The sequence below is a fragment of the Myotis daubentonii genome, chromosome 7 (genome assembly GCF_963259705.1).
Source record: "Myotis daubentonii chromosome 7, mMyoDau2.1, whole genome shotgun sequence".
NCBI lineage: Eukaryota > Metazoa > Chordata > Mammalia > Chiroptera > Vespertilionidae > Myotis > Myotis daubentonii.
Window position 1 is genome coordinate 60,564,877 of NC_081846.1, and position 18,060 is coordinate 60,582,936.

Below are 18,060 nucleotides of genomic sequence, written 5' to 3' on the forward strand. Positions count from 1 at the left end.
CTTTGAACAGAGAGAAGTATTGGAGATGTTTCTAAAATTTTAATTCTAATGTAGCATGTATGAGATATATGAATGAACTTCTATAAGATGTATGGAAATGATGAGATGTTTTGACTACGCAGGTCAAATATAGGCTAGGATAAATATAGGGTCCCTCACTGTAAAAGTACTTAAGATTAGGAGTAAAGGGATTACTTTCATGGAAATATCAGGATTTGGGGACCAATTAAAATTCAAAAGTGAAGTGTCTATGCTGGGGTTAAATTTTGGATGATTGTGTAAAAGGGAAGAAAATGAGTACATCTGAAAATAGTTGTGATTTTAATAATTAATTGGCAATAGATTCTAGAGCTCAGGAGATAGGTTGGTGAGGAAGATATAAAATCTGAGTCATTAACATTGTAGGGGACATAGAAATGCTTCCAGGAATCTACCAGGTACATTATCTTTTCAGAAGTATAGAGAACACAATCCCATAACTTCTAGTAAAACCCTTCCTACCAGTAAATTGTAAGTTCTTTATTTCACATGCAAAAATATATGTTCAAGTTTTAATCAAATTCCTTTTTATTTTCATCCTTTTGAAAATGTTTAATGATCATCATATTACTTGCTAGTAAAAGAGCATTTCAAGAACAGATAGGAATAGGGTGGCTAATTTTGTCATTGTTATTTGAGGTAGAAGACTTTTATTATTAAGATTTTTCAAAGAGCACTTCAATATGATCAAGTGTTGAATTTAATAACACTCCACTGCTATTTTGTTTTTCCAGTATTCCTGTTATAAGAACTTCCATGCATTCTTTCATCTATTTATTTAACTAGTTTTTTAGGTACTTACTATATCCCAAGGCTTGTGCCAGGTGCTGGGGATAAAGAGAGGAGAATGTGCTGGATATATGAGTGTTTAAGAAAGATATATCCAACAACTATTGAAGGCTAGTTTCTTAGTGATATCTCCAGAGCTTAAAAAAAGAAATACCAGAACTCCTGTGCAAAGAGAAATGGTTAAGGTATAATTGTCAACAGACATGAAGAACCTTCTTTTAGAAATGTAACTGAGTGGAAATACTGAAAAAACAGGGTTAACATTTGTTATAACTTTTGTATAAAAGCAGGAGAGAGAAATTTGAATATTTTTATGGATTGAGGCTACTTTTAAGAATTCAAAATGAAATAACCATAAAAATAGATGCTGCTTCCATGGTAACAAGCAAGGATAGCAATAAAAAAAAAAAAAAACCCAAAAAACAAAACAAAACAGGGAAGGTAGCTCTGAGAACAAAATCCTGAAATCTGTTCTTTTTTCAAGTAAGTCTAAAATTTAAGCATGTTCCTATTATTAATGACCTTAGAAATATTTAGTTCTACCAAGGTATAAATCATAATAGGGTTTTATATAATGGGTTAATTTTTTTCATAATATATATTTGTTAGAACTACAGGAGAGGCAGTTTATTTTATTAGCTTAACAATATCAGAGGAAGTGTTGTGCATTTATCTTGCCCCTGGCATTAGTCACTAAATGACCATATGTGTTTTTTTTTATAGAAGTACAAAGAGAAATAATTAAGAACATAAATAAAATAATAAGTAAATGTAATAATTAATGGTAATAAGTATTGAATGTCTAGTATATGCCAGGCTAGTGTTAGTTGTTTTATAGATTTTTACTAATATTTAGAGGGAAAAACATGGGGAAAATCTTTTATCCACATTATAGATAAAATATTAAAGAGATTAACCAAAGAACTTATATGCATCTATACATAACCCATGGACATAGACAATGTGCAGTGAAGGCTAGAGGGGTGGTCCCAGGGTAGAGGGGTTCACTGAGGGAAATAAAGGGGACATCTATAATACTTTAAGCAATAAAGATAAATTTAAAAAGTATTATGTAACATCATAAATTACCCAGGCTATTCTACTGCTGTAAAATGATGTTCCTTTATTATCAACTATTCATCTTTCTCTATTTTTGTTTAATTATGAAAGTAATGCATATATACAAAATATGTGGAGTAAAAACTAAAATTTCCTATTCCAAGTCAATATTTTTACCAGAGGTAATCTATATTCTAAATAGATTTCTATACATATCTAATAGAGTAGATAATGATCCATATAAATATAGATATCATAGATACTACATAGAGAAAAATGTTCATACGTATTTTTTTGTAAATGAGATCATTCAAAATAAATTGTACTGATTTTTTTTTTTTACCCTCTTTTCAATTTTGATAGCAATACATATAGACTTCTCTCAGTCATTTTGCTGGCTATGTAGTATTCTACACTATGAATACATCATGATTTAATTAAATGTTCCCCTCTTGGCAAATATTTCGTTGTTTTTACTGTTTGTGTTATAATAAAAAAGGTTTCAGTAAACATTCTTGTACATATATTTATAGACATGAATAAATAATCATAAAGATGAAAAAATATTGGTTTAATTTCTATCTTGTCACTAAATTCATGATGTAGAGACATTAGAATATCTGTAAGTGTAGGGTTTTAGCTTTTGTTCACCTCATTTATGAATTCCTGAGGCTTTGACATTATACATTTTGTCCTCATTTGCTCATACAAGGTAAAATGAGATGAGTCTGAAATATTGGGCTGTTTTCATTACTGCAGGCTAGTTGAAAGTTTTGCCCTTTTAATTAAATTCTGTAGTACTTTCTTAAGAAACTTGGGGCAATAAAACAGTGTAATTAGTTCTTAATTTGAATGCCCATTGATTTGCTAAACTAAGTATTGTAATTGAGTTGTAAGCCATGGTCTAGTGTGATAGTTTTCACAATAATATGTCTCCCCCTCTCCACCCCAAATATGAAGTTGATAAAAAAAAGAGAACTTACCTGATTTCCTCCCATACCATGACAGTTGAATATGCCCACTTTTTCATTTTCCTTGCGGCCCATGTTGTCTAAACATTGATTAGTCTCAACATTTCTTATCTAAAGGGAACACACACACAAATGCATAAGTCAGATAGAGATAAGTCAGGAAATCTTTCTGATATCTAAGTGTATATTGATAACAAAAGTATACACATGTGTAGGGAAATCTCTCTAAGAAGAACACATTGCTTTAAATTATTTATTTTCCTTTTTCTGTTTCCATTTTCAGATCCATGTCAGTTTCTGAACTCCTACTAAAACAAAAGTGACAACACTGGCATTGTCATTAGCCTCTACTCAAGAGGAATGACTTGTTTACAGCATAGTATCAAAGAAGAAGGGAGCATCTACTTATTACAAATTAAGAATTCTTCTATAAATTCTTTTAAAATTAGGACAGTGTCCAAATTCCACTATTCTATTCTTGAACTGTCTATAGTACCATATGCAAATAAATATAAACAAGGTTAAATATTCAAGTATATGTTTTTATAGATTGCTTCCTTATTAGATACTTCATTTTATATATTAATGGAGATTAATTACATTGTTTATTTCTGTAACTTAAACATATTCATACATCTTTTTTTCATTCCTAATGCCAAATTTGACGGAAAGCAGTTGACCCTAAGAAAATCTATTACAAGGCTAAATGGTGATTTCACATTAAAAATTCCACAAAAGCAAGATTAAATTGTTAACTGCAAACATAAGATTCTTGGTTTACAATCAAACTGCATTAGCCCCATAATTAACGTAAAGTTAATACATATTTGAGCCAAATATAAATACAAAATATATTCATTAAGTTTTAAAATGCTAAAATTACTAAATCATGTACAAATGAATGCAAAAAAAGGAGAAGAAAACCTTTCTAATATATGGAATATTTTCAATTTTTTCCTTAGTCTCAACCCCAAATATGCATTTGTTATACTTGTCCACTCTGCTTATCTCTGACTCTTATTACGACATGCATATGTTACTGTTCACTCATAATCACTTGGATATGTCTACTTAGTTATCTATGGCTTAGGTACATGTTTATTCATATTGGTGAATGAATAACAAGATGGATTAGGTTTACACATTTTGCTTTCCTATATGGTACAGAACTCCATGGTCAAGTAATAGTTCCTGGAATTGGATAAAAATGATATGATTTGCATTAAAGCCCCAATTCGCAACTGAGAACAGTGGGGATTGAAATTCATACTTGGTAAGGGTTAGGAAAAACTGAACACAGTGGGCAAACCCTGTTCTAATGGGTTGAGATTTCGAGCAGGATTATGGATGCTTTCATCAAGAAATCCGAGCAGCCACCCATTAGAAAGCACAGAACACACTGTGGGTATTAGAGGGAAAGGATAAAAGCTCCAAGAAGCAAAATTGTGTCCAAATTGAGGAGGTGGGGACAATAGGGACAAAGGAAATGGAAGGTCCAGACAAAAATAGAAACAATGAACAGAGTTAGGAGATCTCAAAAAATAAAGGACAGTTTGGTTTGGTTTTTTCCAACCCTTCAAAAAGTACAGGGACAGGAGATCGAGGCTGGTCAAATTAGCAATGTCTCCTGTAAACAGTTCCTGTCAAGGACAGCTGGAACATGTGCCCTACACATCCCTGCTGGGTGGAAAAGGAATTGGCTTTGCTATGAAAACCTCCTTTACTTTCCACCAGCACTCAGTGTTAAAAATTATTCACACAAAAAACACACTGGCTTTAGTCCCTCAAATTTATCCTGAGAAGAACCTTCAACTAGTGAGTTTTAAGAATTCACAGCACAGCGTTCAGACCCTTCAGACATCAGAAAGGAGGCTTTTCACTGACTTATAAATGGATGGTATAAAAACACTTTTCCCAGTTTTAACTATTATCCGATTGCCCTGAATCAAATTCTCACGAGTATTTATTAGTAATTTGGGTGTTATCCTGGTCTCATTTCCATCAGGCAACCCATTACTTCCCTTTGCTTCCTACTGCAAGGATGGTAGTATCATATGGTCATAAAATTGACAGCTCATATTTTGGGATTTGTGAGAATACCTTGCCACCTAATTTGTTGTCAACATTGTCATCAATTTTTGATTTTTCTCTCCTCTCTGCTCCTTCTATTTTCATGGGGGAATTCAAGGACATTCAGACACCATGTCACTGCTGCCACTATTTTTTCAGAATTCCAGAATAGACTCATTTTGGGGACTGCAAGAAAAGAAGCCTGCTACAATTTTGACATGTTCTAACTTTTCTACAGAGTGGTTTGTTCTGGACAAGTAATATTGTCCCTTGGAATGTAGCAGATGCTCAGAGGATACAATATAGGAAGTTGACTCAAGTCTGGTGAGGCCGACTGGACGCGGGATCTAGGAGACTGGGAATAGACAGAAGTCAGTAGCTTAGGGCAGCTGTCAGAATGAGACAGGAGAGACCACTACCACCACCACCATCAATACCATCCATCAGCAATAATAATGAGCAATTATGTAACTGCATGTTCCATGTGCTATTCTAAGCACTTCTGTATAATAGCTAATTTAATATTTATAACAAACCTATTACCCCTATATTGCATCAAGAAAGCATCAAGATACAGTGAAGTTAAGTAATATGCCCAAATAAGGAGTTGAAAGTTATGAGTTTGGGAGCTGCCCAACCCTGACATCCAGAGAGGCAGGCAGAATTCATCAGAAAAGAGGCCTGGGAGGAGCAAGGGAGGATTGAGTTCCAGTTGACCAGAAATAAAGGTAACAACAGGCAATCCAGACAATGGTGAAGGCACATGGAACAAGACAGATGAAAACTGGCAAGAATCAGATCAAGGACTGTGTTAAGAAGATTAATAATAAGATTTTCTTTCATGTTGAGTGCCCTGGGCTGAGGTCATGTAAATGATTTCTGGCAATGGCCAGGGTGACATTAGATACAAACAGAATGGGGCACAGAGTATCAGGGAAGAGGGGTATCAATACCCATCTTAAAAAAAATTGGAGGAACATATGTTAGGGATACAGATAATATCTGAAAAGTTTATGTCACTAGGCCTGTGATATCCAGATTTTTAAAACATTATATTCACACCTCGAAGCAGATTGGTTTATTTCAGATTGTTTCCAAATTAGTAAGCCCAACACTATGGGGATTTTCTACATTTTTCTTCAAAATATAAAAATGGTCACTAGAGCATACTGACAATCCTTAAAAGGAAAATCTTAATGCAAATGATAAGATATTGGCATGCCAGAAAGTTCAAACCATGCATCTCATCTTTGGATGATGCAAAGGATAATCAGATTTAGGGTACTCTTGTGTGATTTTTAAAATCAAAACCTTTCTAAGAACATCCTGGGACCTTAGTCAAAGAATGTGGTATAAGCAAAGAAATGAAATTTCTGGAAAGATCCTGATCTTGACACTGGTACCTGACAATACCAATTGCTTGATCATGCCATTAAGAAAAATCTAGGCAACCAACCACTGAAGAACTCTATCTGTTAGAAACTCCTTACAGAGTTTGTTCTACGGCTTCTATCAGCATAAAGTATAGCACACTCATAGTTCTGAAATCTGGAAAATTCTTTGGATTCATTCTTTATGTTAGCAAGCCTTTTTCTAAATGTTTCTACTCACCAGCTCTTGCTCCCTCTGCTGGATCTTAATAGCAAGCAACAATGAGAACTCCAATTCTAAAAAGAGGCATTTAAGTATATTTTCTCTTTGCCAAATTATGAATAAATCGGAGAGATATGTGCAAAACCTATATGCTTAACAAATCCAAGCTGACTTTTGATTTAGAATGCCTTGATTAATGACTTTGAAATTTAAAAATTCTGAATATGTGATATCTAACCCCATTCCACCAGAAAGAACATAAGAAATTAAACAATTTTATTTATTTTGGTGAATAGCAAAAACAAACAACACAAATCCTGGGAGAATTCAGTGTATATCTAACTTGCATATATAGTTTGTTGCAGCTGTTTTTTGTCAATATATATTTGAGTAATAAAATTAAAATTTGTTCTAGCCTAATTGTCAGCAATGTGAATTAAAGGTATTTTTCAGGCCTGGACGGTGCAGCTCAGTGGTTGAACGTGAACCTATGAACCATGAGGTCAGGGTTCAATTCCCAGTCAGGGCGCATGCCTGGGTTGCAGGCTCCATTCCCAGTGGGGGGCTTGTAGGAGGCAGCCGATCAATGATTCTCTCTCATCATTGATGTTTCTCTCTCTCCCTCTTCCTTCCTCTCTGAAATTAATAAAAATATATTAAAACTATTTTTCAGGTAACAAACTCATTTTTCCCCCACAGGTGAGTCAACCAGCCTAACATTCTTTAAAGTTAACCTCTAATGCAGAGTAACATATTTATCCTGTCTGTACATATGCATATTCAGTTACTCTGGCATGGAAATTAGTTTACCCTGGTACCAAAGAGTTTCAGAAACATAATCATGAGCAGAGAGAATGCCCCCATTTCTATAACCCATTTACAATGAGGCTTTCTTACTGGTTATCCTATTGAAAGGTCAAGAAGACTGCGAATCTATAAATAGATTGATCTCCTGATTACCAACAGAGAAGATAAAACTCTAAGTGCTTTTGCTTCTGCATTTGGCAGTAACTGATTATACCCTGAATCCCTGCAGCCAGGCAGCTTCATAGATCTCTATTTTTAGTAACTTAAGTTTGCTCTTGAACAATATTTAAGGATACAGTACCAATATATGCCAATGCCTGAATTAGTGGTTATAGTGAAAAGATATAAGAGGGAAAATATATGCTGAGGTCAAGTAGGTAATATAAAATGCAGAGACAGATATCTAAACATCCTCAAAGCAAAGATGCAACTGCAAATTTTAATCCCTAGGAGTTAAGTCACTTGGCTCCAGAAATCCCCTCCTCTTTCTTCTTCCCTTTGGTACACTTGTGGCCCATCTAGCTCACAATACTACCCGCCTCCCCCAAATGCTGGCCTGTCATAGGCCAAAAATTTGGGTGAGAGATTACTGTGTTAGAATGCCATTTTTCAATGTTAAACTTAAATTACCCTTCATATGTGCAAGATCAGGACCTGGCATGCTGCATCTACATAAGCTAAATGACTACTTAAGAGAGAATGTAATGCTGCAAAGAGCTTGACTTCCTTATTTCATTATGATCTCCTTACTGAATCTAAAAAGCACATGCTTCATTAAGCTACTTAAAGGTTTTAGTTCAAAGCAATTGCACAGCTTTTAACTTCTCATTCAAAATTGCATGAAATTCATGAGCTGGGTGAAGTAATATTTCAATTACCTGAGTAAAATAAAAACATAAGCAATTAAGATATAACCATCTGACCTCAGTAATTCTACTGATGATTATTTTGGTGACAATCTATAAGGAAAAATTGAATACCGTATTTGCCACTACTAGTATAGCTAGGAAAGTTAAAAAAAATCTACAGGAAAATTTTATAGTCACCAGTATACTGCAACATTAAATACAGGGTGTCCCAAAAATGTATACACATTTTAATAGCTGATAGCTCAATTTTGAAAATGAAATGTATTTTAATAAATACTGTCTTTATATATAGGCTTTGAGAAATAGTGAAACTTATGAAAACTGTGCATTGTTAAATCTTAACAATTTCTCTTGCAATTGAGTAGATATGAATATACTATATTGACATAATTTTGTTGTCTTGGTAAGTAGCTTAGACATGTGTTATCACTTTGAGGCTCTAACTATTTGATAGATAGTACCTCCATAAATAAGGAAAATAGCTTTTACATTATTTTAATAATAGTTAATGATAGACAATAAGAAATACAAACCTTTAAGTAAATAACTTGTCCATTAACAGATCATCATCTCAAACTCATTATCAACATGTCCCTCTTAAATTGTGTATCCTTGACTATGCAAAATTGAATTGAGAAGTAGTGCTCAGTGAATTTGTCCTTTTGTTTCCATGGAAACAGTTGCTGGATTGCTGGTTTTAAAGTGGAAAACTATAGTACACTCATATCCCAGAAAGTTCAAAACTTACATCTTACAGATTTTTAAATTTGCCAGGTTCTTGAAACAGCAGTTCATAGCATGCCTATATACCTGATGTAGGACACCTTTGATTTCTACTGAGTTTCTTGATTCTCTCTTGCCATTCTCCACCCACTAGAATAGCTTAAGAATAAGGTATTTCCTTATTTGACTTTACATCCTTAGCATATAATACTGGTCCCAGCTTAAGCCCTTATTTAATAAAAGCACTTTTAACACATAAAATATAATAATGTAATCTATTTTCTCCTTCTAGTTATAAGAAACGTGAGCTTTAGTGTCAGACTAAATTCATGTATTTGAATCTGACTTCAACAGCTAGCTAGTTCTACGACCCATGTCAATCACATACTTTTTCTATGTCAGTTTCCATATTGAATGGAAGATAATAACAAAACCCAAGTCATGAGTTGTGATTTTTAAATGATATAATTGAAATAAAGCATCTAGAATAATGTTTGACATAGTAAGAAATCAATAAATGGCATCAGTAATAATTACAATAGCTGTACTGGTGCTGCTACAACTTCTTGCCAGGCACAGTGCTAAATTCCCTGTATCTTCAATCATCACTATAACCCTGTATGATTATCTTCATGCTGCTGACAGGTACCGGAGAGGATACCTAGTGCCACTCACATTGTAAACTGTGGGGTCCGAATTTAAACCCTCTTCTGCTTGATTCCAAGGTCGGGATTTTTTCAACACGACATACTGCCTCTTCTGGATATGTTTCAAAAAGCCGGAAAGGCACAATATCTCTCTTTCCAAGCTTTTCAAACTATTTCTAGAAATTAAAATATGGCCACCTGATCCATTACAGAAGATAGCTAATTCAAAATCAGTAGGTTGTACAAAGAAATTTTCCCACACTATACTCTACTTTTACTTTTTTAGGAAGTCAATTAATTAGATTTCCTTGATGTAGTGCAGGAAAGCATAAAAATGGATGTTTAACTTGGAAGTAAACATCGAGGTCTCATTTCAGAGCACCGCGTCTTTCTCAGGAGTTACCTGGTGGCCTTAGAAAATTTCCAAAGAGTCCTCTTTACTCACACCGATCATGTTATATGCTCTGGTTATATCTTCTTTTAGAAAAAAGTAATTAATGTTTACTGGTCACCTGGGTCCACTGACTACAATTAGAGAAATACTCTAGCACAAGAATAAAAAAACCTCACTTTTTCTAAGGTTACAGGCAGGTTCATGATTGTTCAAGCAAGCTTTTCAGTAAAGAAATGAGAATATTAACTATTTCATTGGGGATCACCAGTAAACTAAAATATAATAACAAGCATGAAAATACTGTTTGAGCTTAAAAAGCACTGTCATATATGGCATGTACTGAATATAAATGCTGTGACACTGATGTTAACATGCGATTTATTACATACTAGAGGCCCGGTGCACACATTTGTGCATGGGTGGGGTCCCTTGGCCTGGCTGGCAATCAGGGAAATCGGGACCATTTCACTCAGTCCCAATTGAGGTCGATCAGGGCTAGTCGGTAGGGGAGGGACGGCGGGAGGGCTCCACAGTGTGTCTGGCCCTCTTGCCCAATCCTGATTGGCCAGACCTCAGCAGCAAGCTAACCTACTGGTCGGAGTGTCTGCCCCCTAGTGGTCATAGTGACTGGTTGACCAGTAAACCAAAAGGTTGACTGATCAGTCGGACACTTAGCATAGTATGCTTTTATTATATAGGATTCAAAAACAATGGCAACAACAACCCCCTCCCATAAATACAAACAAAATAAGCGAATAAAACCCTGAGGCACAGGACTAATAAATGACTAAAGTGGTACATTCATTATTACATATAAATCTTTGCACTACGTTATTCAGATTAAGGTTAAATATCTGTAAACTGAAAAATTCTATAGAGAGATATTTACATGCCCATTCAGTTTGAGTCTTATTTTTTCTTTAATTATTTTCTAGTTAATCATAAGTAAATTATGTGTGTCTATTAAAGTGACAGTGTGGATAAAGTTACAGATTTTTTTTTTTTTGCAAATGATCAAAAAAGTATTAGCTCAAATTCTATAAATTTTCAGATATCCTAATATGACCTATAAAAATGCCAATTTCAACTGAAGAACAAAATTAATAATTCTTTCCCAAATGCATTACATGATTACTGTTAAAATGTTTTAGTTAAAACCAATATTAAATTAGTTTTTATTCCCAAATCTAATACCCATTAAGTGGAAATTACCAATAAGGAAGATATAATTCAAAAAGAAATAATTCTTACTTTGAACAATTGAATATATATTATGAATATGTGTTTGTATAGTTATGATAAAGGCAATTGTGTATTTGCAAAGATAATATATATTTTGAAAAAGAACGGTTCTCAGTTGGCCCACAAAGTCAATACAATTTTATTTTATTTATTTATTGTCTTATAGATTTTATTGATTTTTTTACAGAGAGAAAGGGAGAGGTGTAGAGAGCTAGAAACATCAATGAGAGAGAAACATCGATCAGCTACCTCCTGCACACACCCCACCAGGGATGTGCCCGCAACCAAGGTACATGCCCTTGGCTAGAATCGAACCCAGACCCCCTCAAGTCCGCAGGCTGATGCTCTATCTACTGAGCCAAACCAGTTAGGGAAGTCAATAGGATTTTAATAATAATACTAAGGTATTACTTGCAGTTTTCACTGTCACTTCTCAGAATGTCCAAGGAGTCTTCCAGAGTTTACATGGTGTGTGATATTACAGTAGATTGAATAGTGAAACAGAGATTAAGAATACCTTCTATTAGGCCAGACATTAATGCAACATATACAACTATATATAATGCTAATCTTCTTACCATTTGATTTTTACTTTGGAAAATATATATTATTTTCAAATATGTTACTTATATATATTAACATATAACAATTTTTTTAGTGAATTAATGAATAGGTCTTAAAGTTATCAGTTTTAGTTTCAATACAGTAAATATTGTTATAACCCACATCAACAAAAGATCTTTGCAGTTTACCATAAATTTTAAGGGTGTAAGATCCACTTGAAACCTATGTACTCTTATTAACCAATGTCAACTCAATAAATTTAATATAAAAATTAAATTAAAAAATTTTAGAGAGGAATATAAGGTCCATAGGATCAAAAAGTTTTGGAGCCATTGATAAAGAAACAAGAAAATATTATTTATTCAGTCTTAAACTATCCCCATACTTTTATAAGAAGTCATTTAAAACAGATCTAAATACCCTTAAAGCATTTCATTCATAACATAAAAAAAGATTGAGCTCCTTAGATATTGCTCTATTTTCAAAATACATTTATAACTCAACCAAAATAAATAATTCATACCTCACCAAGTGAGTAATAACGTCTTGGAATCTGGGAGTCCGGATAGATGTTTTCAAGGTACCAAGAAAAGGGCTTACACTTCAGATTTTCTCTCAGTGTTTTTCTGACTGACACATCTCCATAATCCACTTTGACAACACCTGGAATTTTTCAGAAAAACACAAATCAGTTTGTGCTATTTTGGTTTTAGCGCCGTTTCACTCTGTTTAATTTTGATCAGTCTTTTTTCTGTAATTATAATTCCATCAAATTCAATTGCATATGCAGCTGCTATTACACTGATTTTCTTACTAACATCTAATTAGTACATTAAATTGACATAAAAATAGTTTTCCCATTGGTTATGACTTTTCAAATGCAAATATTTATCACCAAGTACTTGTACTTCTTAGATTGAATAATTAATCAACTAATTGCTATTAATTTAGCATCTTATAATCAAAGCTTAACTGAGGTGTTTTTTCTTTAATAAAAATTTCAATAGCTCCAATGCCCTTGTAAATGTTCATATTTTCCCTACAGTGTCATTTATTCACCACCTGCAGATTTCATGAGAAATTTACTATATAAATATGATGCTTAACAATGTATGGCACTTACATGTTCTAATTTTCCCTTCTTCTTCTTTGTTTTCTTCTTCTTGAATGTTTATTCTATCTAGGCTTATCATAGACCTGATTTTTTCTTTATTGATTTTTTTCTTATTTCATTTTATGAATTAATATAAGCTACTTGGATAAGGTAGTAAATAAGTAAGCATATAGTAACTAATAAATGGAATATACACACAGGTGTATCTTAAAATTGTTTAGTTTTACTTCATATCAAAACAGAATACGTAAAATTAATATTTAAATTGATGATCATAAGAAAATGCTTTCTAGATGAGAAATAAAAACAATATACCACTAACTTTTATATAAAAATATGTCGTGACCTTCGACCAAAATGACTAAATAATTGTGATGAGATTGCAATTATTTCTGAGATTGTTTTGGAAAGGTCTCTATTTCATAGGTTTCTTTAAGACAAGTAATAACTAGACATTAGGGTAGAATAAATGGCCCAGTATTTACTATATTCTATTTCAACCAAGCAGCAAAGCCCATCAATCATTCTACAAAACAAGAAACAATTGTTTAGACAACCTAAATGTCTGCAACTAATACCATTATTTGTTTTTTAGCCTCAAAAGTAGCAACACTCTTGGAGCCCATCACTTTCTAGCTTTCCCCTTCCTCTGCCATCTCTTCAGATTTTTTTGTTTTACAAAAAGAAGTGCCTTAGTGTTCTGGAAAGCATTCTGCTGATATTTACAGGCCAAACCATTTCCTTCTAAGAAAATATTGACTTTTCTAGCTGATGTTTAGATAGAAAACAACCAGGTCTTTGGGCATTTTGAACAGATGAATATTTACTATCAAAATAATTTTGTCTAGAACTTCCATTCTGGAGTTTAAGGCTTGAAAACATGTACAAAACAGATCACTAAAAGACTATCTCTTTGTGTTAAGTTCTATGGCAACTGAAATCACCTATATGATAGTCTTCAAAGTCATATAAAGAGATGAGTGACTATGAAGTAGAACCTGAATTAGATTATTTAGATCCACAGCTTAAAAATGCCATCTGCCTTATTTTCCAAACTCTTAGCTCTAAACCTCTCTAAAGTAGTTTATACAATTGTTTACCCAAGAATTTTACTGGAATTTCTAAGAGGCATCTCAAATTTGACAGATCTAAAACAGTCTTCTTGATTTTCCATTTTGTTCCATCTCTAAGGTTCTCCATTTCAGTAACTAGCACAAATATCCACCCATTTGCTCAGGAAAAAACAGAGGAGTAATTCTTTTACCTTACACATACATATTCAATTTATTAGTGATTTCTTTTGGCTCTGCATTTACAATATATCCCCAGCCCTGCTGCCCCCTCCCACCTTCCCCTCTACCATGCTGGTCCCACCCTCTCTCATCCTTTGCCTAGACTAGCATTGTAATAGCCTCCTAATTAGTCCCACTGAGGTCTTACATTTCTCCATCTATCCCTTAGTCATCATTGTCTGTTCCCTAGACAATGTATCTTAAATATAAAAAACAATTATGTCTATCCCCTGCTCTAAAGCTTCAAAGTATGTTCTACTGTGCTAAGAATAACTGACAATGGCTAAACCAATGCTTAATATCCTCATGAACTGACTCTTGGCTATCTCTCTGAATTAATCATCGATAGTCACTTCATCATAGCCACATTGGATTTTTGTTGTTTACCTTGCCTTTTTTTTTTTTTTTTTTACATGAGAAGGTCATTTTCACTTCATGGCTTTGTACTCATCCTTTTTCCTGTCTGGAGTGGTATTACCCTGGAACTTTCACGAGCTGTCCTTCGCTTTATACAAATTTTTGTCCAAACTTCACTTCCTCAGATTCACCTTGGCCTTCCTATCTAAATTGATCTCTCCATGCCATCATCCTGAGCCAGACTCTATTCCTCTTTCCTGCCTAATTGTTTTCCAGGGCACTTCTTACTACTTGATATTATATTATAGATTAATCTTCCCATTGCCTCACACCAAAAACTTTGAATAAATTATTTAATCTCTTGAAGCCTTAGGTATCCTATCTGATATCATCTTATTAGATGTTGTAAGTACTAAATAGCCTGAAAAAGGCATAACACAGTGCCTAGTCCTATCTAATAATAGACAAACATGGTAATTAACTGTACCTCCAACACGCTTCCCATTGGCTAATCAGGGTGATATGCAAATTAACTGTACCTTGGTTGCAGGCACATCCCCAGTGGGGTGTGTGCAGGAGGTAGCTAATGCAATTAGCCAAATTAATTGGCTAATCAGGGTGATATGCAAATGGCGGCCAGTGGTCAGGCAGCTGAAGCGAACAGGAGGAAGGAAGCCAGTGATGGAGGAAGCCAAAGTTCCTCGCCTACCGCTGCCGGCCTCTGAGCTGCACTCTAAGAAACAATGTTGCAATTATAGAAGCTAAACAAACCCCAGAAACCTGCTTTCAGCCAGCCAGGCCTCAGAGCTCGAGTTGCAACAGTGTTTCAATTATAGAAGCCAAACAAACCGAGGTCTCAGAGCTGGAGACGAGCTCAGAGCTAAAGCTGGCTCTCAGCTCCAGTGACAGCCATAGAAGGTAAATAAATCCCAGAATAAAAAAAAGAAAAGAAAAAAAGGAGAGGTTGGGAGTTTCAGTCACCCGCCAGCCTGAAAAAGGCCCTCAGCCCCTCACCCAGACTGGCCAGGCACCCCAGTGGGGACCCCCACCCTGAAGGGGGTGTGACCAGCTGCAAACAGCCATCAACCCCTCATCCAGGCTGGCCAGGCACCCAAGCGGGACCCCCACCCTGATCCAGGACACCCTTCAGGGTAAACCAGAAGGCACCCTCCCGTGCACCAGGCCTCTATCCTATATAGTAAAAGAGTAATATGCAAATTGACCCTAACAGCAGAAAGACTGGGAATGACTGGTCACTATGACACACACTGACCACCAGGGGGCAGATGCTCAATGCAGGAGCTGCCCTCTGGTGGTCAGGGCGCTCTCACATGGGAGGAGCTCTGCTCAGCCACAAGCCAGGCTGATGGCTGCCAGTACAGCGGTGGTAGTGGGAGCCTCTCCTGTCTCCTCAGCAGCACTAAGGATGTCCGACTGCAGTTTAGGCCTGCTCCCCGCTGACAAGTGGACATCCCCTGAGGGCTGCCGGGCTGCCAGAGGGATGTCTGATTGCCATCTTAGGTCCAATCCCCTGGGGAGCGGGCCTAAGCCAGCAGGTGGTCATCCCCTGAGGGGTCCCAGACTGTGAGAGGACACTGGCCAGGCTGAGAGACCCCCCCCCCAGTGCACAAATTTTTGTGCACCAGGCCTCTAGTATATAATAATTGCTGAATTCATATTGTATATTGTACTGGATAACTGTTGTTTCCCATGCCAATACCCATTCTTCCTTCTGCTAGGAGCATCCCTTCCCCACTTCAATATGATGGTTTGGTGACTCCATTCCCCTAACCACCTTTCCAGCTTCAGCTGTGGGCACATGATAAAGGCATGTCACCAGGGAATCTTGTTAAATTGCAGATTATAATTTTGTTAGTTTTAAGTGAGGCCCAAAAGTCTGCATATCTAATAGTTTCCAAGAGATGCTTTCCATGAGTCACTCAGGCCAAGTTCTGAGTAGCATTCAAGACAACCAGAGCATTCCATTTTTCAACCTTACACCCAACCCATCATAATGATTGGCTCAGGAAAGGATATGTGAACAATCCAGCCTAATAAATGTGTACTGAGAATTTGCTGGTTGAAGTTGACACTCTAATTCCTGTGGAATTGCTCTGTGTATGGATGCTTTAAGCCTGGAGTTTCTGGGACTACCATAGAGAGAACTCCTAAGATAGTGAGGCCAATGCAGAGTAAAATAAACAGATGGAAAAAGAGAAAGAGAAAAAGAGAAAAAAAAGATAGCAGAGGCCAAGCCCAGATTAAGTCAGCAGAAGCTTATTTATTTTATTCCAATTACATGCCAAGTGCATTAACTAGGCATTTGATATCCATTAGTGAACAAAACAAAAGTATCTTCCTCTATGGCGTTTACATTCTAGTGGAGGAAGACAAATAAACAGACTAGGGTGTGACAGGAAGGTTGCAATACAAGCATTGGATGAATTTTTTTACATTTTTTTCAAAGGCAACTTAAAGAGTTGAAAGTTATAAAGGTAAATATTTCAATGAGATTAGCATAAATCTGGGAAGGCTTTGACAAGATAAAGATGCATTATGAATTAGAAAAAAAAGCATTTTAATTAACTACAGGTATGCAAGTTTGATTAAGAGGCAAATGATAACACTTATTCGTGGTTATACTTTATTAATAACCTGTCCTCTATTCATCATCTTAAAATCTATTTCATGATAGTATTAAACTTAGATATGTAGGGTATTCAAGATTTAAGTTTTTAAACAGATTGAAGATCATAATGAACTTATTTAAGTTCTTCCCTAGTAGGTGCCTAATAAGCCTAATAGCTCTGGTTCCCCTATAATCAGGATACCTGATAATAGAATAACCTGTAGGCTAAAGCTTAGAGTTTTATGCATATGAATATGTACTGCTGTGAGCTTAAAGAAAAGGGAAATGTATTCCTTCAAGGAATGCTAAGTAAATAAATGATATACTTATCTAATTGACAAAATAGAATTCATATATTGAAACAATTATAACTGTATAAGAATATAAAAATGTTGACAAAACAATTTTATTATACTGTTATTATAACAAAGTAAAATGAAAATATATGAAACAACAATAAAAAAATGAGAAGAAAAACAGCATATTCCCTTTGCTAACTACTAAAAAAAGAACAAGAAGCTAACACATTTATTTTTCCTTAAGCACAACAATTAAAACTAAGTAGCTAATCATAAAGTTTTTTACACACAGTATATATTAACAATACACTTGCATATTTCAGTAGACCAATATCCATAGTTTCAGCTAAGAATTTTTGTGTGATATTTTCAAAATTCTCTACAACAGAAAAATATAGTCTTTATTTTGTTATTCACTTTGAATACTTGTCATCAGGAGCTTTATGAATAAGGATCTGCATTCCTTTCTCCTCAAAAGTAATCATAATTAAAAGATAAATAATTTTTAATCCAACTAGAGATTATTGTGTTTTAGAGCATATAAATGCTAGATTGTGTCAGAGGTTTAGCAAATTACTTGGAATATTTTTGTATTATTTAAA

General features: G+C 34.8%; 1 protein-coding gene across 2 annotated transcripts in view; it reads right to left on the reverse strand.

Moving 5' to 3' along the window:
- Nucleotides 1–18,060, reverse strand: part of GALNT13 (polypeptide N-acetylgalactosaminyltransferase 13) — a 497,436-nt gene that overhangs the window by 36,400 nt on the left and 442,976 nt on the right. For both annotated transcript variants that reach the window (XM_059704420.1, XM_059704421.1), the window contains exons 10-11: nt 12,291–12,430; nt 2,871–2,969 (exon numbers count right to left, since the gene is read on the reverse strand). In XM_059704420.1, the coding sequence (XP_059560403.1) occupies nt 2,871–2,969; nt 12,291–12,430 (239 nt within the window). The remainder of the gene's footprint in view (nt 1–2,870; nt 2,970–12,290; nt 12,431–18,060) is intronic.